Source organism: Microchirus variegatus (genome assembly GCF_963457635.1).
Source record: "Microchirus variegatus genome assembly, chromosome: 15".
Taxonomy (NCBI): Eukaryota; Metazoa; Chordata; class Actinopteri; order Pleuronectiformes; family Soleidae; genus Microchirus; species Microchirus variegatus.
Genome location: NC_139816.1, coordinates 10,769,838 through 10,796,419, shown reverse-complemented (window position 1 = coordinate 10,796,419; position 26,582 = coordinate 10,769,838). Strand labels below are relative to the sequence as shown.

Below are 26,582 nucleotides of genomic sequence, written 5' to 3'. Positions count from 1 at the left end.
CATTTTTCGGTTTAAAAACACTCAAAAGGGTGATGCAGGACCCCGCTATGAGTATTTAACCAAGCTGTGTAACAAACTGAGGCATTACGCTTGTGTTCATCTTTAAAAAAGCTTCAATAAAAACACACAAAAAAAGGACAAGGACATCCTTGCAAATAGAGAGCGGGAGAGAAAGTTATCAGTTGGACATCTCTCCATTCTCTGCGTTACAAATATCAGGCGATTAAATGAACACCATGCAGGTCAGTCGAGGTCCTGTGTAAAACAAGACTCCACAGAGGTTGGTAAAAATCCATCATGTGCCATGCCTGTGAAACCCCACGCTCACACGAGAAGATCAGACCTGACTGCGGCCGAGGAGGGGGGGGGGGTCAACCCAGCCTCACCTTCTTGTTCCGAGCCATTTGACCGAAGGAGTCCAGCAGAAAGGCTTCTGGCCGCGAGGCAGAGCGGTACAGAGTCACCGGAGGTAACCGCTAGAGGAGCGAGAGACGGTGCAGGAGAGTCTCAAACACTGACACAGGAAGATAGGGAGCCTCACTATTTACACACACACACATGCCCACAGGTGACACACACACCTGACAGCGACCTGTTGTTTACTTGGGCTGCTGGGGGCTTGGAGTACTGTAAGAGAGTGTGTGTGTGTGTTAATAAAACATAGCTCTCTCTCTCTCTCTCTGGAGCTCCCAGTGTCTGGTTACCTCTGCTCCTCTCTCTCTTTTCCTTTCCATGTGTGAAAGAAAAGAACTCATTCATTCATTTTTAATTGTGTCCTTCCCTCCCCGTCCCATCCACAAAAAACTTTGACAAAAGAAGGGATGGGAAACACTTCCCAGGATTTGATGCAACTTATTTATATTGGTGGAAAGAGTAAAACAATTTTTTTTTTCTTATACAATCTAATAACGGAGCATGAGTACAGACTTCATTATTTTGTGTTTTATTTCATTGTAAATTACAAGCATTTTTGGATTTTAGACAGTTTAGTTTGCAAAGGTCTCACCTCTGCCGCTGGAAAACTGAATTCTTTTCAAACTCTTCTCTGATATTTTAAGCTCCATTGTGTAAATTCTGATGCCAAAACACTTGTAGTGTCACCAACCACTGCCAGACTTACCTCCACCCACACCTCAAGTGAGCCTGCAGAGCTTTCTGAAAAGACGACAACTCTCGGTCCACATTCCAACTTTCAACATTTGCCTCGGTATCTCACTACCTCGCTCCTGTTTCTTTTATTATTGCATTTAGATCTCAAATTGCACCTTCTGCATCATCAAAACGAATACATTCTTTTCCGTCTGCGAGCGAGTAGCGACTCACCTCATGCGGCGTTCGGTCCTGCTTGCGGCAGCGCGTGGTCGGCTCCTTGTGGTCTTTGCCGATGTGCACCATTTGTCCCTTGGTGCTCTTTCTGACCAGGTGTCTGCGCATCCCGGGGACATCTTCAAATCGATGACCTGTCATAGCACGGGAGAAAAAAAAAAAAAAGAAGAGGGGATGAGTTCAGGATACAGTTTGGACAAAACACAGTACTTTAAACCTCAGCCCACTGAGTCACAGAGTGTGAGACCACTTTGCTTTTGTTTGCATGCTCCCACAGCAGAGAGTTGGGTTTCTCATGCTGGCAGACATTAAATAAAGATGCTGATGGCACAGATACAACGCATCACTGTAAACAGGAATTCTATCCTGGAGTTCAAACATCAATGGAGCTGCAGACAATCACTCTAAGCAAACACAGAGTAAATCCCATCATGATCACTAATCATCTTACCTTTGTCGGCACTGGTAAAATCTATGTGAAAAACAGTGAACCCTTTGACGGACTTCATCAATGTTTTAACACATTATCTGAAAACCAGATGATCCAGGATAAAAAAAAAAAAAGATTTGATTCTCATCTGCTGTGCTTTACGCGCTCTCACTAAAGAAGCTACTGTACATGGTCAAGTTTCTCCACGATGTGTTCACTGGTGTTTGAGTCAAGTGCAGGCGCAGACCCCGGAGTTAAATGTGCTCCGACTGGCACGTAGGGAGGAGGGTGTGTGTGGTGAGCGTTGGGTAATTGCTGGCACGGCCATTTGACGAGTCAGAAAAAGTCGCTCGTTTCTTGACCGCCGTCCGACCCCAGTGGGGGGATTGAACCCATCAGAAATCATCAGTGAGGAGAGGCGTTTATTTGCTCAGGTTGAACAAAAGGGGAGAGATTTAATAATTCCTGTAGTTGAGCAGCGGCCAGAGTCCTAGACTTTCCCAGGATGATTTGCGGAGGTGTGGAAGCAGATAAAAGACAGAAAGACAATACATACACGACCATTCAAAAGTTTGGGGTCACTTAGAAATGTCCTTATTTTTGAAAGAAAATAACTTTTTTTTTTTTTTCAATAAATATAATCATCAGAATCATAAATACACACTATACATTGTTAATGTGGTAAACAACTATTCTAGCTGCAAAAGTCTGGTTTTTAATGGAATATGTACATGGGTGTATAGAGGCCCATTTCCAGTGTTCTAATAGTACATTGTGTTTTCTAATCGCGTTAGAAGGCTATTGGATGATTAGAAAACCCTTGAAAACCCCTGTGCAATGATGTTAGCACAGCTGAAAACAGTTTTGCTGGTTCTTTATTTTGAATACAAATCATTATTTCTAATCTCGTCAATGTCTTGACTATATTTTCTATTTATTTTTGCAACTCTTTTGATGAATAAAAGCGTGACTTTTAATGGAAAACGCAAACAAATTTTATAGGTGACCCCAAACTTTTGAACGGTAGTGTAACTAGTAATGAACTTCACTCCACTTTTTGCCACTAAGCCTCATAACAACCAAACACTGCATCTGAACTGTATCAGGCCAAAACCTCCATCACATCCTCTTTATTTTGATGTGCAACTCTTCTGTTTGTATTCCACGAGTAATAATTCAACGTTTGATATCCATGTTTTGCATTTAGCAGCCATGTTGGTTCGTGCCGGAGTCCAGGTGCCTCAGCTGACCAACTTGAAAGAATTGCTAATTTAATTACGGGGGGGGGGGGCCTGTCTGCCACACTCTCTGATAAGCTGCTGCTCTCTGCTAAGGGGTCAGCTATCTGACGCAAATCTCCCCGGCCCCGAGCACAGCCCCACGCTGGGGCCCGGGGCCCGGGGACGTCACAGGGCAGCAGGGAGCAGACTGCCGTGTGGAGAGGACGTGAGGTGGATGATGTTTCTAATGGAATGCAGGCCTCAGTAAAAGCCAAGACTTTCATTATTGTGCCGTCTTATCACATAACACATTACAGGAGGTAACGAAGCTGTAAAAGAAAGTCAAATACTCATGTGATCCAGTAGAAATACTAATCAAGTAATTGTAATATAAGTATCATCTAGTCTATCGGTCTAATGTTAATATATTTATATATTGTAAATTTTTTTGTTAATGCATGTTTATTATTTATTATCTTTACTGCCTTTGCTGCTGTAACAATGTACATTTCCTTCCTTCTTATCATTAGAGTAAAATATCTCATCATTAAGGGTGTAGGGTGATAATAAATAAAAACTAGTTGGATACATTTTGAAAATAGTGTTCTATAGGTGCATTATGCAAGACATTTACTGTATTTGTAAGTCACAAAATGACCATAACGTGTCATCAGAGAAAAAAGGAAACCGATTAAACTCAAATACTGATAAGGTACAGCCACAATATACACAATTTAACAATTTATTTTAAGGCCTGATAACTCAATTTTGGTTGAGTGATGCAACAAGCCAAAAAAATAAGCTTTAAACAACAAAGGAGCTGGTAGTATTTCGACACCCATGTTCGTTAAACACAGTGCACAGCTATGGGTCACAAACGCCTCATGTTACCAAACCCCTTAGCCTTAGATACACCTCTCTTTCACTCATACACGTTGTGATAACATATATAATGTTTTACTGTCTGTCAGAATAATCGCCCCATTATGTGATAATTCTGCAAAAATTTACATTTATTTAAGTACATCTAATTGTGGGACAAACAAAGTGTAACAGCAGGTGTAAGTGTGGCGGTTTTCATCTTTCAGAAACTATCTGGCAACCCAGAATCACCTAAAGTCTGTGGAAGAAGGGTAAATAACACCCGTTTTATATGCTGATGGCTGTAGTTTCACATATAAACTCTGTTAAAACACACAAAACAAACAAGAATAATCCCTCAAAATCACCAATATGATGCATTTTTTAAGATGGAAGTCACCAGTTCTATCAACAGCCCTACATTATTAATCATGATGTGCAAGAAGGACTGCATTTTAAAAAGGAAACAAAATGAATTCCACTCACTCTTGATGCCGTCCAGATCAGCGGAGGCCAGAGTCTGAGCCTCGCACTCATCAGTGGGGATGCGTTGGTACTTGGCCTGCTCGGTCCCCGTCATGTTGCCCGTTCGCCGGCGTTCTTGCAGATCGTAGCCGCGGCTGGCCGACGTCAACCGGGACAACGGCGGGTGTTCAGGTGCCACTGGCTGTGGAGAGGGGCTGGAAGCGTCGGACAAGACCTGCTTACTGGATGGAAAACAGAAGAAACGAGACAAAGCTGAGCTGAGATCAAAGATAAAAAGAGGAACTATTACTATCCTTTGGGTCGATTCAACAGTGAATGGTACGTTAAAGCATTTCAAGTCATCAAAAGTGTTTCAAGTAACTGTGGTGAAGAAAAATCACAGAAAACTGCAAAAAAAAGTTACCACTGAATGAAACGAGAGGAAATATATGCCCTACATCACTTAAACTAAGCATTTCAAATAACCGTAATGAGGCAAATCATGAAAAATCTGCAAGCAAAGTTTTGAAATTAACATTTTTGCAAAATACACCATTTTAATACACCTCTTTAAATAATTACACACTTTACGGCTCCTCCTAAGTGTCAATTTCTTTGTACAAACACACCTTTGTGATAAAAACAATGGACTCACCTTCCTCCCTGTATCAAACCTCTTTACAGAACTTCATCTTTTCCCCTTCAACTTTCCCGTTATTTAGCAAAAATACAAATCCTACATGTGTGTTTGCTTCCCTCGCTCTCTTATATGGACTGAAATGTGCAGCGAGGGTGTAAACGCAGTTTTATCCCAGCTTTAATCAGGTGGTAAAAACTAAATGTCACAGGTGGAGCCTTGGGCAGCTGAAGTGTGTTGTGTTGTCTGAAGCGACAGGTGATATACGGCATCACGTCAGGCCCAGCAGGCCCACTGGATGCCTAAGACATGGTAACGTACAGTGTGTACCTCGCTGACCAAAGTGCGCATGACTGGTTTTCCTCCAAAATCAAAACAACTGTGAGAAAATTTCAACAAGGTTATAAAAGTCAACACCATTTCTATTTATTGATTTATTCCAAGAAGTAGACTTGACTCACTCGGTGGATGATACATCAGTATCTGAGCCGACACCGGACTGCGGAACAATCTCAAGCGTTCTGGCAGAGCGAGGGCTCTCCGTGCCATGTTCGTCCTCCGAGAGAAAGAACTGTGGAGGAGACGCACACAGAACTGTGAGAGCAGCAGCAGCAGCTTAACACGAGAAAAAAAAAACAAAGACCTGAAATCGTACGACAAAACCTCTGCTCAAACATTCATGAAATAAAGCTTGTTTAGTAATGACCCAATAAATTCTGCAGCAGCGGACATCATTGAGTTACATCGCGATCGGGTTAAATCTGGTCCCGTTATGTGACGCATCATAAAGAACAGCCAAACATGAAACCCACCGATGAATAAATAACTAACACCACACTGAAATATTCACGAGGGGAAAATATAGTAATGTTACAACAGTGAATGGGCTTTTTGTGCCGCAGCACGTTCCTGATTGCTCAGTGAGGCACACCGACATGCAAATGACTGCGCACACGTACAGGAAAACTCATATAAGAGAGTATTTATACTGTGTAAACAAATGACAAATATGTGGAGGAAAAATGGAATTACAGCACAAGGAGAGAATATTTTTACTAAAAACAGTCATCACTGTAAAGACGAACATGGGGCCACACGATTACCTCCACATCTTTGACTTTCTCCGACTCAGACGGAGCAGAAATCACCTCCGCCCCATCCTCCTCGTCGTCCTCGTCCTCCTCTCCTTCCTCTATGGGGCCGCCGCTGGGCACGTGGATGCTTTTGTGATCCTTGTCCTTCTTCCTTTTCTTGCCGCCCTTCTTCCTGCGTCCGTCCGAGGGCAGTTTGGACAGAGGCCGGTGGATGTGGTGAGAGGAGTGACGGTGGTCTGCGGAGACGGAGGAGACAGAAATATTACACCATTAACTACTATATTCTAATACAATTTTAATTGTTTTGCACAATACTGAAATAGAACTTCAGTATAGATTTATCTACTGATTACTTTCTTGGATGGAGTGGTTATAGTAGAGCTGCAACTAACGATTTTCGTAATCGATTAATCTGTCGATTATTTTCTCGATTAATCAATGAATCGTTTGGTCCATAAAATGTCAGAAAATGTTAAAAAACTTTGATCAGTGTTTGTCAAAGCTGGAAATGACGATGTTCTCGGAAGTCTTGTTTTGTCCACAAACCAAAATGATTCAGTTTTAATGATTTCTCTGTTATGTGGAGCAAAGAAGCAAAGAAAATATTCACATTTAAGAAGCTAAAACAATCAGAAATCTTGTTTTAATCATGAAAAAAGCTTCAAACCGATTATCAAAATAGTTGCCGATTAATTTAGTAATCGATTAATAATTGATTCATCAATTAATCGTTTCAGCTTTAAGTTATAGCTTCATCTGAAGTATTGATTGCTTTCACCAAACCTTAAAACAGCATCTTTAAAAGTTTTGCTTTGTCCACAAACCCAATCTAGGACAGCAAACAAGGACATATTCACATGTATGCCCTTTTTTCACAATTTACTTAAAAAACAAACAAAAAAAAAACACTTTTTAAATCAATTACTAGAATAGCTAAGCAAATAATTAAGCAAATAATTGATTAATAATAGATTAATTCTTGCAGTTCCAATGTATTGAATTGCACATAGTCAACTGCATTCTTTTTATTGTGTTTCTGCTTCGAATTATTCAGCCCTTCTGTGATGTTTCAGTGCGGTTTACATTCAATGTCCTCCTCGTGGTAGTTGTGGTGCTGCTCATCGGGTACGGCCGCAGCGGGGCTGAGGATCTGCTGGAAGCGCTGGACGCCCAAAGCCTTGTTCAGGTCGCCATCGTCCTCCTCCTCCGGGCGCGGAGTCCCGTGCGGTGACGAGGTCGACGCCTCGGGCTGCGAGAAAAACAGAACAAACTCTTTCAGTCGAGCATAATTTACCGCTAAGAGCTACGACAAGTGATCATCTGCCTGTAATTGTTTTTAAATTGTCGTCACAGCAGTTATACAATATTTTCCACTTGGGCTCACAAGATAAGCAGCGTTTAAGTGTTGCCTATATCTTATAATATGGATTTTACGGTGTCTTTTATGCATGCAATATTGATGTACTCTCTGTTGAGATCAAATCTAACAATAACAGCAAAACCTATCTTTTATATTTGTATGCAATTCCAGTATGGGACTGCACCTTATGACTGCATGATTTAAATAGTAAAACGGACTATTTCCTGTAATAAGGAAATAGAATTTTCAACTCTCTGGATGTTTTTTTCTGCAATTTTTTGTCGTTTTCTCATGGAACTTTAATTTCTTCTTCTAATATAAGCAAATAAATAAAAACAAATACGAATAAATAAACAGGACAAAATCTGCCCAGAATCAACTTGAGCTATGGATTTGAGAAGCACAGTTAAACCAACACTAGAGGGAGCTGCGGTGCCGTTAACACACCACAGTAAGAGCATCACATGAGGTAACAAGTACTGCATGCATTCTTCACAGTGAGCTTTAAATTGGACACAATCGTCACAAGCTTTCTCTTCCGTGCCGCACGGTGTGACCGTGATCATGTGAGCGATAGCGGATCCGTTTTCCTATGCTGCAGGACACGGCGCCCCCGCTGCGTGGAGCTCTGCCGGTGGGATGTTTGCGATACGGGTCGACTGGGGCGTGATACAACAAGTGGATTCAACACTGGCTGACGGGTTAACTGCTCCGTTGCCACGTCACGGCACAGTTACTGTTGCTATGGCTACCGTGCAGATGCCACAGACCCTGTGGCGAGCCCCTTACCGTGGGGCTGCAAGTCATGTGATGCTCCCACTCCCAGGTGAGTCTCAGGACAAACAACAGATCAGTCATACATGAGGTTTCTGCAGAAAGCATGTGATGAAATACAATTACTCGTGTTCTCCATTGTTTTTTTGTGAAAAAAAATTTCCATTGTATTTATGCAAATTAGAGCAGCCCAGATAAACTATAATTAGTGCCCGTTCAGAGCAGGAATTCCTAATAATCATGATGCTTCTTTTTTTATCTTCAACAAATCTAGTCAAACTGAACATGTTTTACTTATTTTCTTGTCGTTTAGTACATAAAATGTTGATAAATGTTCACAGGTTTCCAGAAGAGGAAATTATAAGGATTTTGTTTTTAACATTTTTTTGTTATATTGAGCAAAGAAATCAGGAAAAATTCACATTTAGGAAATCTCAGTAAGCCTGGTTTAATAATTTAAAAATAGTTGCTGATTTATTAATAAGTAAGCAATTAATAATCCCTTAATTGTTTCAGCCCTACTTTGCCGTTTTCTTGTCGTTGGAGCAGGTGATGCAAGACCCATTTATACATTAAAAGGACAATAAAGTATTATCTTATCTATTATTAAGGCAATAATTAACCTGTCAAATGCGATTTAAAGCGGTTGTTTGACGACTTCCAAGTGTTTTTTTTACTGACGTCAGGGTTCAGCTTTAATCTTGAACTTGATGGACGGGATTCTGGCAGGTTCGAGTCTCAGAACGTCATTGAGTGCTCAGCCATTCATCAAAATGACACAATGCAAGGACACAGGTTCAGGTGCAGTGGAAAGAAATGAAAGAAACTCCATTCTCCCCTCTTACAAGTCAGTCACCATTAAAAATTATTCAGAAGTTTAAAAAGCTGCATAGTTTCGATCTAAAGAGCGCAAATAACCTGCATTTAGAAACATGACCTTAGTAAAGGAATATTTATAGACATAATCATCATCTTTGGGACTCAAACAGAGAAAAAACGAAAAACTCTTCAATCATTCCTCGCCTCACAACCCCTCCTGTTTGTCTAGAGATGCATTTAAGTGTTCGGTTTTTGTGTAGGAAACTACAATTATCCGAGTCTAATAAGGTTTAAAAACTCTGGTTATATATAGACAAGTGTGTGTGACTTAATCGAATTGTGTGACATATAATACTTTAGCAGTAACAGGAAACACTGAATATTGTATGCAAGTATGTTTATTTCTGATGTAAAATACACTATTGAATGCTTTTTATAACTTGACATTACTTTTTCCACGTAAAATACTTGCCCGACTTGTTGTGTTCACTAATGCTGTGCAATAAGTATGGGTTACATGCAGAGGTCAAATTCACTATCACTAATCGTTGCGTGTGCAAAAATAACTAATTCTATTCTGTATTCATTCGTAATAACTCTTTCTGCCATTAACAACAAACTGGCTTTGTGTCGTTCAACCACAAGCTGCTCTTCTAACGATCCATTAACTGCATCAAATCCATTAAGACGAGGAAAACACGGACCGTTCGAAGGATATTTAACGCCGAATCAGGGAATGTCCACAGACGGTGTGAAAAACCGACTCCCATGACCCCACACGGCCACAGCCGTTTTTCACTCGGGGCCAGTTTTGACAAGCCACACACAGGTGACAAAAGCAGGAAAACTCCTGCACCAGAGACTCACGAGTAAAAAAGGAGGAGCACATTCATTATTGACATTAACTTCAATTCAGTATATCTATCATTTTACTCTGACAGAACAACAAAGTGACCTCCAGAACAAACCCCAAAGACAAGCACTTTATAACGGATAACATGCAGTTTAAAAAAAGGGCCTAAATGGAAAACTAAACACCCGACTTTAAAAATTAAAAAGGCATCACCAATGCATCTGCATCACCATCTCAATAACTTGATATTTAATTAAATGCCTGATCCGAAAATCCTCAAAAACACATGTCCTCAACCAGGTGCCGTAAGCCTCCGACCGCTGCTACACAATCCTGCAGTTTATTTTTACAGAGCCGTCATTCATATCACGGTTTCACAGTAAATCCCTCTTGGTGGGAGAGATGTGCGAGGGTATTCTCAAGGAGGAGGTGAATTATCCACAACCAGAACCATGTGTGAAAAACTCCACGCCAGAGGCGTAAACACGAAAAAACTAAACGACGAGAGAAATCATCTTACCTCGCTCATGGCAAACGTGAGCTTAAATCACAGTCACGTCAGAGCCTCCAGTTTGACAACTCTGGAGATCTGACCCTCAACACCTCCATTAAGAAGTGCAGGCACAGAGAGATACGAGTCTGCCCCCCGCTTATCAAAGACCTCCTAATCACAGCCTTATCGGAACAACCCGCAACCTTCACCGAGTTTGCTTATTGTGCCAGCGGCAGAATAAACAAGAAGAAGTCATGTTTTTTTTTTTTTTCTCACTTTGAGGGCAAACGTCGCCTGAAAGGACACGCTGTGTTTGAACAGCCAGGAACACAAGAAACATTCATCTCCACGCACACTTTAACTCTCTAATATTGACCAAGGTGCTTTCAGGTAATGACCCTTATGATCCGACACTTTTTAAAGAGAGCTTTTTAAAAGGCTAATATTGACAATGATGTTAAGTAACAAGCTGGAATGAAATGGGATTTTGAAAAAAAATGTTGGTAAACCACAGGCGGACTGATTTCTACATGACATAATGACTCGAACTAAATTTGAGGTGGACCCGAAACTTTCAATTGCTGAACTACAATGATTCAAACAGCAGCTTTGTGTGACGATGTCATTTCTGAGAAAAAAAACGGGACTTTTGTGGCCAAAAATGGTTACTACACTCAAATTCAAAATACAGAGGTATTTTAGGTTATCGTTTTCTCCGCCATTGTAGCTCAGACGTACCTGGCAACCCGTGGTTGCTCGGAAGCTGAGACACTACTGACTGCAATGGCTGATAGACAGCGGTAGGTGGCGCCACACGCCAAAACATAAACATGTCTCTGTGACATATTAGGAGGATTTCATGGCCAGTTGCTTTAGATTTATTACATAATGCACCTTTAAAGAAATATTGAGCTCTTCAAGTAACACCATTATCGCATTAACATTAAAACACAGTGGTGTAAATCAGTCGAGCAAAGTCAGCTACGGACTTTTCACAGGAGCCAGATTTATTCCCGATAAGCTAACTTGCCCTCTCATCATCCGCCTCTTCCTCACATATACCTCACACACTGGTATAGTGACATTAGATTAAGATAATTGATGCATTTTCTACGCCCTCTGGTCAAAATTCCTCGAGATTACCACCAGAGGAAGTTCGCGTACCAACTGGTGGTATATGTACCACAGCTCGAGAACTTGACAGCAAGTAACCAAAACGTAAACAAGCAGGAGCTTGATATTCACACTGTAAACATTGTTAAAGGATTACATGTAGGATACCGTTTCAGATACATGTACAAGTACTAAAAAAAAGGAATAATTACTGGGTGGAGCTATGCTGATCGTTAAAAAGTAGTAGTGTGCGTGCGCAGCGGCCGTGCCGCTTCACGGCATGGACACTTGAGAGCGAGCGAGCGGAGGCTGCAGCGGAAGATAATCCGTGTCCTGCACGAGGCTCAAATCCCACACAGTCAGCAGTGGAGAGGAAAGGGTGAGAGAGGCTAGGAAGGATCCAAACGCTCAATATGATCAGGGTTTCTGATGATCGCTGTGAGCAAGGAACTTTGAATTTTGCACAGCTAGAAACAAAATCTAACATAAATTTATCAAATTTTTTTATTTAACCGTTTAAATAAAGTATAATCGCATGGTTTCTTGGAAAGTGAGCAATTGAGAATTAGGTTCATTTTGTGTTTTGTCAACATAATGCATGTGCTTTTTGGTGAAATGTTCTTTACGTGTGCTGATTTCCGGAAAACAGAAAGGGATTTTTTTTTTTGCTATAGCAGATTTTTATTGCCAGGTCTGGCAGAGAAGGCAGAATATTTTGTGAAAAAACACAAAGTTTTAACTTTTATACTGAATTGAAGTATACTGGAAAACTACTGCTGCAAAAAAAAAAACAAAAAAAAAAACACTCAAAATCAACGCGTCATGTGAGGTTTTTTTATCAGTAGGAAAAAAAGAGGAGTAGATCATTTGCCTGAGAAAGTGTTTTGTCTGCTTAGTTTTATCTAAAGTGAAGATTTTCAGCTGATAAACTGTAGGTTTATTGCAGAACAGAAGTTTCTGCAGAAGCCATGACTGATATAACTCACAGGAAACTTCCTCCTACCCGAGAACTGAGTCATTAGCGTGAGGGTCATTAGGTCGCGAGCAATATTAAGATATGCTACACAACATGATGATGAGGATGAAAGCTGTAAACTCACAGTCAATAAGCTTCAGGTCTGGGTTGATTTGGAGTCACCAAGAGCGAAAAAAGAGACCGCGATGCGTCCAAATCAAGTCCCTGTTCTTTTAGCACCGGACAAGTACACAGTGGACGTGTCAACTGTTTGAACGGAGAAACTGCCCGTTTCTTCGTTTGCTTGCAGAACTTGTCAGCTCAAGTGTCGGCCAATCAAATCACATTTAGCTCAAACGGCCCAAAACCGAGCTGTCGGATATAGTTTTTTTGTCACACAAAGCGTCAGACCAACCCGTCCCTCAATCATTACATCGACATGTACGTGTCAATAACGACACAATTTACACTATTTCAAATAGTCTGAAGTCATCTGTTGTCTAACTGTTTGAAAGAGTCAAGTTATTACAGTTTTAAAATCTGCGTACACAAATATAATGTATGATTCAGGGCGCCTCTTTTGGCATCAATTCCGTTAGCATCCCTAAGTATCACAATGCAGCAGCATCGTGTCAACATTATTACAGTAACATTCCAGTGTTGTATGCCAAATGAATACAGACTATTCCACAATGTGAAATAAAAAAAAGCCAGAATCAAAGCAAGTGATGAGTGCACAACTCCTGAGAACTAGGACCTGAGAAAGTCTACAAGACAAAACAAGAACTAAGTGCACAAAGTAGAATTTCTGTACTCGCATGGATCTTTAAACCTCACTTATATCAAATATTATTCGTTTAAACCGATGCAAAATTGATAGAAAACACTACGACTGGCTGTATACTTCAAAATCTACAATTGTATCTATCTATAAGCCGACACAGTACAGTACAGGCAGACACCTGTTAAAGTGCTCCGAGTTTCACTGTCAAGAAACCTTTCGTGACCCACCTGCTCACATTAGAGGGGGAACGCCTAAATAGTGACGCATTAAACTAACTCTCGGTTGTAATTATTACCTTGAATTTCTAATAACTGCCAGAAGTCAATCGGCTGTTTGACCACGAAAGTAAACGTAAAAGTTCAAGAAACCCAGTGAACATTAACCCGCTCCAGAGTTCGTGTCGAGGTTAAATTTACCTAAAGAAACAAGAGTGAGTCGGGCTTCCTTCGTATACGCACAGAAAGTTTGTCTTTCTGGCTCTATGTTGGATTATGTATAATGACTGACCCGGGACGATAAGAGCCACGTTACACACACACACACCCACACAAGCAAAGCATGCTTTTAACTCGTGTTTTGTTGAATCATCTTCACAGGAACTGAACAAACTCACCTTAAATGCATACAGGAAGTCCATCAAATTACACACACAGCTGAACTGCTGCAGCCTTATATAAAACACAGCTAAGACGCTCTGTTTACTTTCCTCGTGTCAAAAGTAAAAGCTAGATGTGCCGGCCTCTCTGAATACCGTTTCCTATTTCCTATTTCCTATAATGCTCCCCTGCCACCCCCATGTCACATGACCAGTGCAGCTCTTCAGAGAAGGAAGAAGATATAAGTTTCACAATTCTTGGCCCTTAAAAATGCAAACCGGATAATGTGAACTCTCCCTGACCATGTATGCACATGCACGCACAAACCACACATTGTAAAGGAGATAATAATTAACTTGGCCGAGTTGGAGGCAACAGGACAGCCAATAACTGCAACTTTTTTATCTTTACTGAGCTTCTTGATCGCCGCGCCAACAGCTGCCAAGTCTTATTATGCAATATTGTATTCTCACTGAGATTAATGGTCTTTCTGGGTATAATTAACAATAAAAACGTGTAGAGTCTGCGCGGGCTTAAGGATATAATTTAACTCCTTAGAGTTCAGGGAGGACAAAGTTAAAAGTATAATCTTAACAGCACCCTGAAATCCTTTTATTTCACTGTGCAATAATAAGACATTTGTCTTTTAATCTCATCTCATATGTCGACTGATGAGATTTTAGATTCAGGCACAGCACGACCAATTTTGTGTCTATGTTTTAAGATTAAAACCTAAGAAAAGTAGAAATGAAGGATGATAAAAGCTCACATTACGTTATTTTGTATTAAAAAGGAGGAAAAACTCAGGAATAGATAAATCTGGCACATATTTCATGGATGAGTGGTGACGGCTCCACATTCACTCCTCAAACACCGTGCACTCTTCGTCATGACTGCTGGGATTAGGTTTCAAACTTGGACAGCACTCTGTGTGTGTGTCGTGTACGTCGTCCAGTGACAAAGCAAAAGGGCTTGGTAAAGTGTGGTCGCACAGTTGTTGACTATCAAAAAAAGGAAGCAGCTGACAGAAGAGCAGTGACAAAAAGTGCTAAGCTCAGGGAAAGACATTTCCTAGATCTGTGTCAGGACAGAACAACACAGATGCTGCTGAGTTAACACCTCAAACAAGTACAAACTCATGATATGATGTCTTGATTACTTGGTACTTCTGCTCCGGTCACTCTATAAACGCATTTCTACTCGCATTCAAGCAACAACTGTTCAAAATGGTGGGAAACAAATACTATTATAAGCTCAGAGAGGTGGGGTAAATCCACTAACTGATGCCATCTTGCAATATGAAAAACTAAATGTGATTTTTTTTTTTCCTGCTTCAGCATCTTAATAATCCTGAGATGAACTCTGGAGTCAGAGAATGTTGCTTTCTTTGGCTGTGGACCAACCGCTCTACTGGCTTCAATTCAATCCCACCAACGGCGCCGCAATTATATTTTTCATTATCATGTGCCAGTATTATTTCTGTCAACTCAAAAAAAACTGCTCTGTAATGAAATGGGAGGATTTCCACATGGAGCCTCTTTAAATGCAGGTCTATAATGTTTCTTTCTTCACTTTGCAGAAGATGTATACACACACACACACACACACACACACACACACACACGGGGAGGAAACAGCGTGTCCAAAACACACACTTTGATGCCAGAGAGAGGACACAGACAGCTGATGCAGCAGAAATCTGGAAAAAAACATGAATTTGACTAAATGCAAGTTTGGAGTTTGAATAGCTACCGTCTAAGACTATAATCTGTTAAATGCGAGTGTCGCCACCTCCTGAACAGCATTTAAACCTTTTTTGTTTGCTTTTCTTTTAACTAAAAAAGGCCAGTAAACTCATGCGTTTCATCATGCGTCTGATGACTTTGTGTACACACACACCGAGGCGTTTCATGCGTCCAACTTACACTGTGAATAACCGTTGCCACGGCATCTGTAATCCGGTTGGGAGCGCTGGGGTTGCTCATGGCTCCGCAGTGGAGTCGCTGCTGTAGAGGAACTTGGAAAAGCTGGTGCGGATCAGTGTGACTTTAGCCCTTCTCTTTCTCACTGGGACTCAGACAGCTTTTGGGCAGCATAACCTGGAGATGGACATGGATCCCGGGGAGTTAGTTCACACACAGATGGAGGATTTGTAACCAGAAGGCAAAGTGATACAACTGTGGGAAAGTCGCCTGTGAATATGAAGCACAGCCAGAGAGTATAAGCGTGGTGATGCAGTATTTTTACAATGCAGGCTTTTAAAAACAACTCATGTTTTTTGAGATTTGAGTGCTCATTTATAGCTTAAAGCCGTGGTTGTTAAACTGGCAGTACATAATGGCAATCATAATGATCAATTTTAGGGCGTCACATTAAGAGAATGACCATAAACAAAATGTCACAATATGACACTGTGTGAAGGTTAGATTGACATAAATTGTTCTGAAAAAACAGGAAGTGAACAACGGTGTTGTTTTTCAAATAAGACGAAATAAGTCTGTGCTCTTTTGCTCATTTCTGCTACATCAGGCAGTTAAACTGGATAAAATAAAGACAAAATTAAGTCATATCAACAAAAGGAAATCCATCAAATATTAGAAGTACAAAATGACATGCATCACAGCTATAAAAAAACAAAAATCATGATCTTACCAGTAAACAGTTTGTGTACAGGCCAAATATTTAATGTAAAGACTGTAATTCTATATACAGAGATAATGTCATCCACCCAGTTACTTTGTAATTTTGAGCCTTTAGACTGTAATTAGACACTGTGTGCAAATGCTGGCATTTAGCTCTCAGCATCAAAGTACAGCTGAGGACGAAGGCAGTTTTATTTATAGAGCACGTTTCCTATACGGAGGCAGATTCAAGGTGATGTAAAGTCAGGGACATTTAACTGCAACACATTTACACACAGAGATGAGTAAAACGTTAACACTTCCAGTTTAAAGAGTGTAAAAGAAGCTCCAAAATAGTTTTGGATTTCTGACCCTTTGTCATATTTCTACTTCCCTCACCCCCCACGCAAAGAAACTAAGTAACTTTTACTTAAAGTACATTTCAAATGAACTACTTCATTCTACTTGGGTAATATTTCATCAAAGTATTGGTACTTTTACTTCAGTACAATATTTTAGTACTTTTTCCACCTCTGTTGGCACGTCCTGAAACAATGTTTGTTTGACCAACACACTGCATTATATATTATCATGAAAACCATGAGTCGGCACCATGAGTCGACACTGACTGGATTTAAACATAAACTGGAGACGGTTACATTAATCTTAAGACAATGGCAGTAAACAGTGACACTCTTTTCATTTGCGCGATTAATGGCGTGACGCCGTTATGGCACCTCCACCGCCACCATTCAAGGTCATTGGCTATTAGCGAGATAAGAGCCTGATAACAACAGAGCTACTGTGCAGAGGACCCTCTGATAAGCAGCCGCACGCGTCTCGGGCCGCAACCTCCATCTCTGCCGTTTCTCAGCCTGCGATAAACGGGATAACTGCAGGAAGCTGGAGATAATCATCGGAGGAGCTCGTAAAAACAGCCACACATAATAATACGCTGAAGATGAATTACCTGACAAAAATAACCTACAGGAGCGATGAGTTGTGCCGTTTACCCAATCAATATATACATATACATATACATATATATATATATACATATATATACATACATATATATATATACACATATACATATATATATATATATACATATATATACATACATATACATACATATACATACATATACACATATACACACACATACATATATATATATACATATACATACATATATACATACATACACATATATACATACATATATACATATACATATACATACATACATATACATACATATACATACATATATATATACACACATATACATAAATATATATATATATATACACATACATACATATATATACACATATAATTGTATTTTTTTTAAACTTAAAAAATGTCTAATTTCTTAAAAATTATTCAAATTTATTGTGATTCAAAAAAAAAAAAAAGGTACAGTGCAGTGTTCTCTTCAACCTAGAATTAGAATGAGCTGAGCAGTTGATTGCAATTATGCAACTTCACCACTAGATGCCACTGAAACCTACACAGATTCCTTTAAATAACTATTGTTGCAAACAATATTTGCATTAATTGGGAAAAAAAACAATCATGGATGATAGATTTCCTTTCTTCCTAGTAATAAAATACTAAAAACATTAGCCCTCATCTTGCATTATTGTCACCTACAGGACTGTATACTACATCAAAAGAGACATTTTAAGCAGTTGCTTTACCCTTAAATCTGCTTTGATGACTCATCGTATGCATGGGGCCGAATACCAATAAAGCAGTTTATGATCATTTTCTAGCTCCGCCCTCCTCCAGTTACATCCATCAACCCCATTATGTTGATTAGTCTGCGTTTCTCCAGCATCTCTCTCTCTCTCCTCAGCATAAACGTATAATGGACTCATTCCAGAAATTTCATAATCATGATCATTCACTTCCTCAGAAACACCGCTCTGCGCTTCCTTTTTGGTTAAGGCCGCAAATATAGGGGACGAGTGTGACGAGAAGTGCTCCACGGCCATATATGTGTAACTAGTAACGTTATTTGCTGAGCCAGGTGCAAATGTTCACAGTTTAGTTTTGGAATTATACACAGAAACACACTGGCGGCCGTAAGGTCGTAGGCGATTGTTTTGGTCCGCACCAGTCAGAAAAATGTTACAATGTATCAAACAGACGTGGGTACGGTTTGCTTTCACATATGCATAGTTCGAAACGAACCATAATAGACTGCAAAGACCATCGGCACCGGAACCGGACTAACACCTGATTTCCACGTTTGGTGCGCACCAAATGCCGTAGGTGTTAAAGCGCCCTTAGTCTACCCTGGAATCAGTGTTGCACTTTCTCGTCCCCATCTTGCCCAACTAGCCTCATTGTCCCAGACTCCTCTCCCATTTCATAAACGCTGGAGCAGTCTTTCTCCACCACTGTGTGAATGATTCAAGACTGCTGGATACTTAAATGCTACCAATATGGTAACAAGTCACTCCCTCACAGCTCGTTTTAACTGGAAAAGTGTAAATACGCGGAAGCTACTCGAACTCCAAGAATCATGTTATGAAGCCTTCTCCAATTAGGGCTTACCACAGCAAATCATCTGTCCTCTCCCTTGTGTCTTCTTCTGTTGCACCAACTGTCACCCATGAACCTTCTCTGTGGTCTTCTTCTTTTCCCCCTAACCGGCAGCTCCATTTGCATCCTTTGTCCAATTAATCACCAAACCATCTCAACCTTGCCTCTTGTTATTTCTAACCCTTTCATCCTCATCCTTAAATCAACCAACTAATAAAACTTCATAAAAATGTAACAAGATTCTTGGTGAAAGTAGGACTTTGAATGGTTTTCAGTGTTTGAAGTTGCTCTCTCCTCTTTGCAGTGCCGTACCAGACCGTACCAACCTTCATTCACCTCTGGTAAAAAGTCAGAGCCCAAATGGCAGAGAATGTGTTGCTAAAAATTAATTGAAGCAAACAAGTCGTGCTTAGAAATTAGCCCTGAAATCTTATTTGCAACAATGGTTTCCCTTCAGCCTCTAAGTCTTTTGTTTTCTCTGAATCAAAGTTAGAAATCACGCTCTGCCAAAGTCTCTATGGCAGCAGCTATCAAAGACACGATAAGCCTCCCCGCCGCCTGAGCGCAATCATATCAACGACCTTGTTGACAGCGAAGGACTTCTAGGTGTGTTCCACTGAAGTACAATGAATCACAAAAGATGTAGGAGGTGGACAGAACTGGAATGAACAAAGACATCGCCTCCCGAAAGAAACCCTGAAATTGAGACACACTCTTTGTTTGCCGTGACAAAACTGCTTATCAATGCACAACATGTTAATTACACACCATCAGCTGGTCCCACAACACTAAGGACACTGCAAGCGGTGTATTGACGCTGATAAAAGGAGACGACTGCTGGCAGTGGCGTGGTGTTCTTGAAGATTGCTTTCTCAGTAAACCTAGACCCCACCACTGTGGAGGAGGCAGGGCCAGCTTCTCAGGCGTAAAGTTACAAAACCCTGGGATCCTGGGCAAAAACCATGGGAACCGGCTCATCTACCTGAGTTCACGTCTGTAATAATACCACTAGGATAACAACAACAATGATCGGAAGAAAACGATAATCCAATCGCAAATGTCCAAGTTGGCACGTAGATTTAAAACCCACGTCCGGAGCCAAATCATCTACACGTCTTTGTTTGTGGTCAGGTACAATCAGTCAGTCTGTCAGAAGACTGAATAAAAAGGAACTGATTGTTCCTTGTGTAACAGCTGAAATGCCCCAAAAGGACATGGATGAGTGCTGACGGTGCAGAAGGAAGTGAGGTCAAGATGCTCTGTATTTCTCCTGGCAGAAGTCATCATGCCTCTGCAGAACAGGGATCATTCATGCACCTTTTCCCATGGTCAAATTTAAGTAGGGATGAGCCGACATGACTCATAGTACCGGTATCTGTTCGATACTTATCAAAATCACTTGATCAGATATAAGAAAAAAAACCACAGCATTTTAGCTGCGTCATGTTGTGTGTAATGGTGATTATTTCTTCTTTGTGGGAGAAGTCGTCAGATAATGTCTCTGTGGTTTGGTGGTAAATGCATTAGAACAAATGTGTTGTTAATGGCGTCATAGGTTTGGTGGAAATGACTTCTGTTGGCCTGAGACAAGAAAGAGCGACATCGAGTCGTACCATCGTTCAAAGCCTTCATTCTGGCAGTGGTGGCTAATGCATAGGAATACATACATACTCAACATGAGGTGAGTAACTCAAGCAAGACCAGTTCCCTTACAGCTAATTCCTATGACCTGATGACGACTGAGAAACTTTCTAAGTAATATCCAGAGTTTCCATTTAGACTCTGTGACTTTTTCTGATCTACTGTAATAAGGAAAAATGGTCACAACTATCCAAATTTCAAGCACCTTTCAAACCTTGAAAACACAACATGACTATTTAAGTACTTTCAAAGATTTCAAGCAACCTAAGAGTTTCGGACAGGTCATCCAAGTCCACTACCTCGCAAAACTGTCCTTAGAGGAAGACAAGGTGTCAGGGGAATTATTTTTGCCCAAAGCTTTTCCGAACTGGATTTAGTCATAACCCCAAATGTGCACATACAGAGCTTTGGGGGAAAACTACTCTTTTGGGAGGAAGTAAGTATAAAAACAGGAAGAAAGTAACCGCTACAGACCGACTTGTATCAGGAGGAGCTATGAACTTATAAAAAATAAGAAATATTAGAGACATTATTCTGGTATCTATAAAGTCAAATCTTCGTATGAGTTAAGTGAAAGCATGTGTATTTTTTCATTGACCTAGACCTGTGTTGATCCACAGGTATAACGTCTATTATAAGTTAATTTAACACATCTTCATCTTTCCCTCCCACAGATGGAGAGAAGTGTGTGAAGATCCAAGGTTACACAAAACAAATAAGCCAGGGGTAAATCTGGGCCAAAACATCAGGCAAAACTTACACTAACCTTTATTCTTGTAATCTAAGTGATTCAATACTGTACAAAAATGGCACATTCAAGTACATTTGCCACAGTATGTCGTTACTCGTGCTGCTCTTTGACTCAGTTAATCTTTTTTCAGAATAAAGACTCTTTGGAAGCAACATCAAAATGACTCAGATGATTTCCTCCACTGGTATCTACACGTAGATCACCTCAAATTAATCGGAATATGAGTGTGTTAGAGGGAGGTGGGTTATAGATTATATCAGATAAGGTTTTTTCTGTCATATATGTTGGTCTAAAATAAATATACATATATGAGAGTATGCTGTACATTTTCCATATTGATAAAACTGACCTGGTCTACAGTAATTTCCTTCTTTCAATCAAAATGAAAAAAGGGACTTTTTGTGTGCACTTTCAAGTTGAATCAAATGTGGGGGGGGGGGGGGTGGCTTACACTTGTCATTATGATAGTAAATCTAGGAACATAGTGCAGAGGCGGTAGAAAGACGACACAAGTACACGCGACTTCATTGTAGGCTGCTGACTTTTTCTCCTGCTGCTTCATTCTGACATTTTTTAGTCCTTTTTTGAAGTGATAAGTTTATCACTTTTTTTCCCCTCATTTAATCTCATGTGAACCTTTGGGGAAAAAAATAAAGAAAAAGTCAAAATGACTGGATAGATGTTATGAGCCAGACTAGAACTTATAATACAAGCCGGCCTGCATCTAAAATCCAATGGTCTGCCAGCAAGGACGCACCAGCTTGGCACAGCTATAATTGGTAAGTTTAGCAAGTCGGTGATCTATAAACTCAATTTAAAAAAGGGTATAATTAAACTACAGTTTAATAAATTAAACTGACATTAAAAAAAAAAAGTGTCCTGTCTAGGTCAGAAATGGAAGTTTGATCAAAATGTCCAAACCTCAACCCGGCAGAGACGCCTGTATTTATGAATGTAGGACAATGACAGAGAGGAAAGGAACGGTTTAAGGTTTCATTAGAGAACTGGGTTTCTAAGAAAAAAAAGAATGCGAGTGATTCATGGCTTTTTGTTTTCATTATTGAAAAGGAGACAAAAGTGATGGGCGTCCAAAGAAGCGTGGAGATAATCTTTATCTAAACACAACAACACACTGGAACATTCTGACTACATCAAATAATTGTGTCCTTGTCTTCTGATGCAGATTTAACTGGTTCTAATTTCAGATTTACAAGAGTGGAGAGCACGTTGTCCTGCTAAATCTCAAACGTTTGCAGGCTTTCTGTTGCTGTGTGACCTGTGGAACTCAGCAGGATTTGTTTACACCTCTATTTGCTATGGCTACAGACCCTGAATAGTCCAAGCTGGACTAAACTCAATTGTAAGAAAGAGTCACACTAACAGGAAGAGTATTGTTGAGTTTGAATAAGTCCTGACGTGATAATAGTGGCTCGGGTGAAAAGAATTAATTAACTGGACAATCAATCAACAACAACAAAAAAAACAAAACCTACAAATAAAATAACAATATAAAGTGATAAATAAGAGGATAGCTGATGAAGAAATGCATGACTGTACCATACCTTTGAGTGCTTACTGCAGAGAAGCCACCGCAGACATTGTAGGGCAATTCTGAACTCTGCTGTGAAGAACGACCCCGGAGCTGGTCAGAGTGCAGGGCAAAAACAAACAGAGGGAGAAAAGAGAGACAAAAGAAGCCAGAGTTAGAGATGTGGAGCGCGCGCACCGGCAGAGCATGTGGAGTCCAGCCTCTCGTCGAGCCGAGTGCTCTTTCACACCAACATGCACCGACTGATAACGGCAGCCTTCCTCCTTAGGATTAAGTTTCCTCCTCCGGGCCTGCTGACGAGCAACCATGTGACTCCAGAACCCATTCAACACTGAGTCAGTGGCTGCTGCCCAGACACACAAATCTGTCTCCGTCTACCTTTCTCACACACACACACACACACACAGGTTTTTATGCCTCAGTGAGGACACATCATGGACATAATGCATTCACTTACCCTAACCTTAACCAACACAATTAAATGCCCAACCTTAAGCCTTACCCTAACCGAAAACAAATTCCAACGCTAAAATCAGGTCTTAAACCTGAAAAAGCCATTTAAAGTCATTGGGCACAGACAAAATGTCCCGACAAAGATAGGTTTGTATGTTTTGTGGACCTCACAAAGCGATAAATACAAGTAAACACACACACGTACTGCAAGATTGAGGAAAATCAATCACAATGATCAATAACTGCCTCTAACAAAGCATATCAGTTGCTGTGAATCAGCGCTGAATATATGATATTCAAACTATATGTTACTAGTTTGACTTTAGAAAAGTTAATGATAAATTATATTAAATACTATTTAAACAATAAAAAAAAGACCGCAAATGTAAATACAATTTACAAGGTTTACTGAATGCATCTTATAGCCACTCCTCTGCGCTGAACAAGCCAGGTTTATATTGTGACAGTATTTCAGGGGGACTTGTGCTTAAAATGGCTCCTGAGCATCATCGAGCCATATTTTAGATGCACCTAAAGATTTCAGTAAAAAATTATTTGCATAATAAGCTTCCATTTCAAAAATGACGTTTGCTTGAGCTGCAGTTGAGACACATCGGCACAAGATGGCAACCTCCTTGAAACATAAGTAAATAAAAATTGTTTATTCTAAGGCTACAAAACCCGATTTCTCTTCTATACACTGCTTTATTCAACATTGGACATTTTAGGGATGAACTGATACTGAATGGGCAGGGTTTAACCTGGACACGCCATCAGTCCATCATGCCGAGACAAACCACCATGATTCACACTCAGACAGAAAAATTCAGACATTTAATTTAAGGTCTCCAATTAAACGAACCCCAGTCTGCGTGTATTTGAGCTGTGGGAGGAAATACACGGAGACATGCCACGCACCTCACATGAAGAACACGCAAACTCCACTCACAAAGATCCAGACCTGAGGGGGGTTTGAAGTGGGTAAATAATAACCTTGTATTTTTTGAAAACAGGTTAAACCGGGCAAAAAAAAAAAAAAAAAAATTGCATGATTCTTTGCCCACATGATGATTACACACCGTGTTTCCTCGTGTGGAAATAGTGTATCAATTCCAATTGACTGCAGTGGCACAACTTCCTGTTGTGACACAAGACAATAAGTGACGCATCTGTTAAAGGGGGAGTGCGACAAAAGTCTAATTTTACAAAACCAGGGATCATTTCAAATCACACAGGCTGCAGGACAAGGACTTAGTAATTGTAGACTTGCTTTTATATTAAAATTCACCACCAGGCAGCTCCTGAGCATCTCTCACGATGAGAATAAGAAACTGATGTTGTGAAGTAGGCAAGGCTGCAGCGGTCACCGTGGTTACATACATCACAAAACACACGTTCGCTGGATGCATTTATAAATCTGCATCAGGATGTTTATTCAGATTCGTCTGCTCTGCCTCGTGAAATGAGCAGGAAAGCAATAACACGTCTTCAATTATTAACCGTGAGTGACTTTAAGTGGAACTGTGGATGCTGAAACACCCGCACCCTGCATCTCTAAGCAGCGGAGTCCATAATAATATTATGGACTGCTGTATTTGGCCGGGGAAATAAATACTAGTCAAGTCATGGGAAAAAAAAAAATTAACACTATTACACGGTTAATCCCATCTAAAGTCATACAAGTTACTGGAATAATTGTGTTTTGCAGCGGACAAAGAACAGTCCCGTGATCTAAACAAGTTGCTAAATAAGTTCTGCATTCCACATCAGCTTAGACGAGCCTTAGGGCTATAGAAATACCCAATCCCTGCAGGAGCGCGTGTGTGTGTGTGAGTGCGTGTGTGCGAAATATGGGATCACTATGGAGTCACATGCGTGTCTTGTGGGGGAAAGAAACGCAGTTAAAAAAGGCAGCTAAAAATTGCACTTCATAGTCTGGGGCTTTCCTCAATCCCAACCCTGTGCTGATAATCTGCAGCGGTCAACTATATAAAGAAGGATGACTTCATGCACGCACGCACGGACGATTGGCACCTTCTTCTTAGCCATGAGCAACACACGATACGCTTGTTTACGCGGCACAGAGACACTGTCCTCGCTCGTCCTTGCTGCTGTGTCTTAAATTTAAACTTTTTTTTTTGGATGAAGGTGGTGAAATTAAATACGCATAATGTCATTCCTGCCACTAGGGGTCTCTCATTCAACCCCCACCCCCCCAAAAAACATGTTTGATGACATTAGGAAGCAGCGTGTGGGACAATATGCAAGGTTAGAAGTAGAATTTAAACACCTTTTTCACTTTAGGCCAATGTTGAATCCCAGACGTCGTTAACGTTACCTAACAAAGACCAATTTTCCACTTGGCGACAACCGAGCGGAAGTTTAGGAGTTGGCTTATATTTTAGCGGAAGTAGTAAATGACAATCCGTGCATGCATTGTTGTTATGTCTCGTTTGGTTTCCTTGCAGGTCTGCACTGCAAGGAGAGAGATTTGGCAGCAAGAAGATTAGTAGTACCGAATATGTCCTTTTCACAGGACGTTAAAAGGCCACCAAACAGATTTCTATGCATTTAAAGAGTGTTGGACACGTTTTGGCTGATACTACATACCAGAATAGGACATTAAACTAAATACAACACACATTTCATCGCACAATAACATCCCAACCAACCAGTTGTGGTAGCTTTCATCCTAAATGTCAACACAACTCGGAAACTCTCTCTCTCTCTCCGGCTTCCTGTTATTCTTCTCTCCCTTCAAGTCCACAACTAGGCCATATACTATAACATGAAGAAAAAAAACACACAGAAGAAATGGTTCACATCAAAGAGAACAACATACCCAAAAAAACAGCATAGCCTTACTTCAATCATCCAAAAATGGAAGGAGGAAAAACTCACCAGAACCGAGTCCAGTGACCCTGACCTCGTCAAATCTCCTGTGTATCCTAGTAAAACAAACACGGGCCTCGAGGTAGCTGTATGCCTCGGACAGCTGGCCCGTCTGTGGCTCTCTGTATGTTGATAGCTGCGCCTCTGTAGCTTCTGAGTGTTTGGGCCTGAAATAGCTCAGGAGTTTCACGTCCTGAGCCTTTCAACCTTTGAAACATGCAGACATCACAGTCTCTCCCTCTCCTGGCTCGTCACAGCCCAGCGGCCACAGCAGCCTCACCGAGGGTCTGGCAGAGTCTGGCACTCAATGTGCACAGAGGCACTGGAGCAGGTCCAGTC

General features: G+C 40.6%; 1 protein-coding gene across 2 annotated transcripts in view; it reads right to left on the bottom strand.

The window, feature by feature from the left end:
* slc4a2b (solute carrier family 4 member 2b) overlaps positions 1 to 26,382 on the bottom strand; it is a 36,441-nt gene extending 10,059 nt beyond the window's left edge. For both annotated transcript variants that reach the window (XM_083901723.1, XM_083901724.1), the window contains exons 1-9: positions 26,253 to 26,382; positions 22,912 to 22,991; positions 15,706 to 15,879; positions 7,117 to 7,282; positions 6,043 to 6,269; positions 5,401 to 5,510; positions 4,324 to 4,544; positions 1,324 to 1,460; positions 387 to 476 (exon numbers count right to left, since the gene is read on the bottom strand). In XM_083901723.1, the coding sequence (XP_083757849.1) occupies positions 387 to 476; positions 1,324 to 1,460; positions 4,324 to 4,544; positions 5,401 to 5,510; positions 6,043 to 6,269; positions 7,117 to 7,282; positions 15,706 to 15,765 (1,011 nt within the window). In that variant the 5' untranslated portion in view covers positions 15,766 to 15,879; positions 22,912 to 22,991; positions 26,253 to 26,382. The remainder of the gene's footprint in view (positions 1 to 386; positions 477 to 1,323; positions 1,461 to 4,323; positions 4,545 to 5,400; positions 5,511 to 6,042; positions 6,270 to 7,116; positions 7,283 to 15,705; positions 15,880 to 22,911; positions 22,992 to 26,252) is intronic.
* Positions 26,383 to 26,582: the final 200 nt, after the last annotated feature.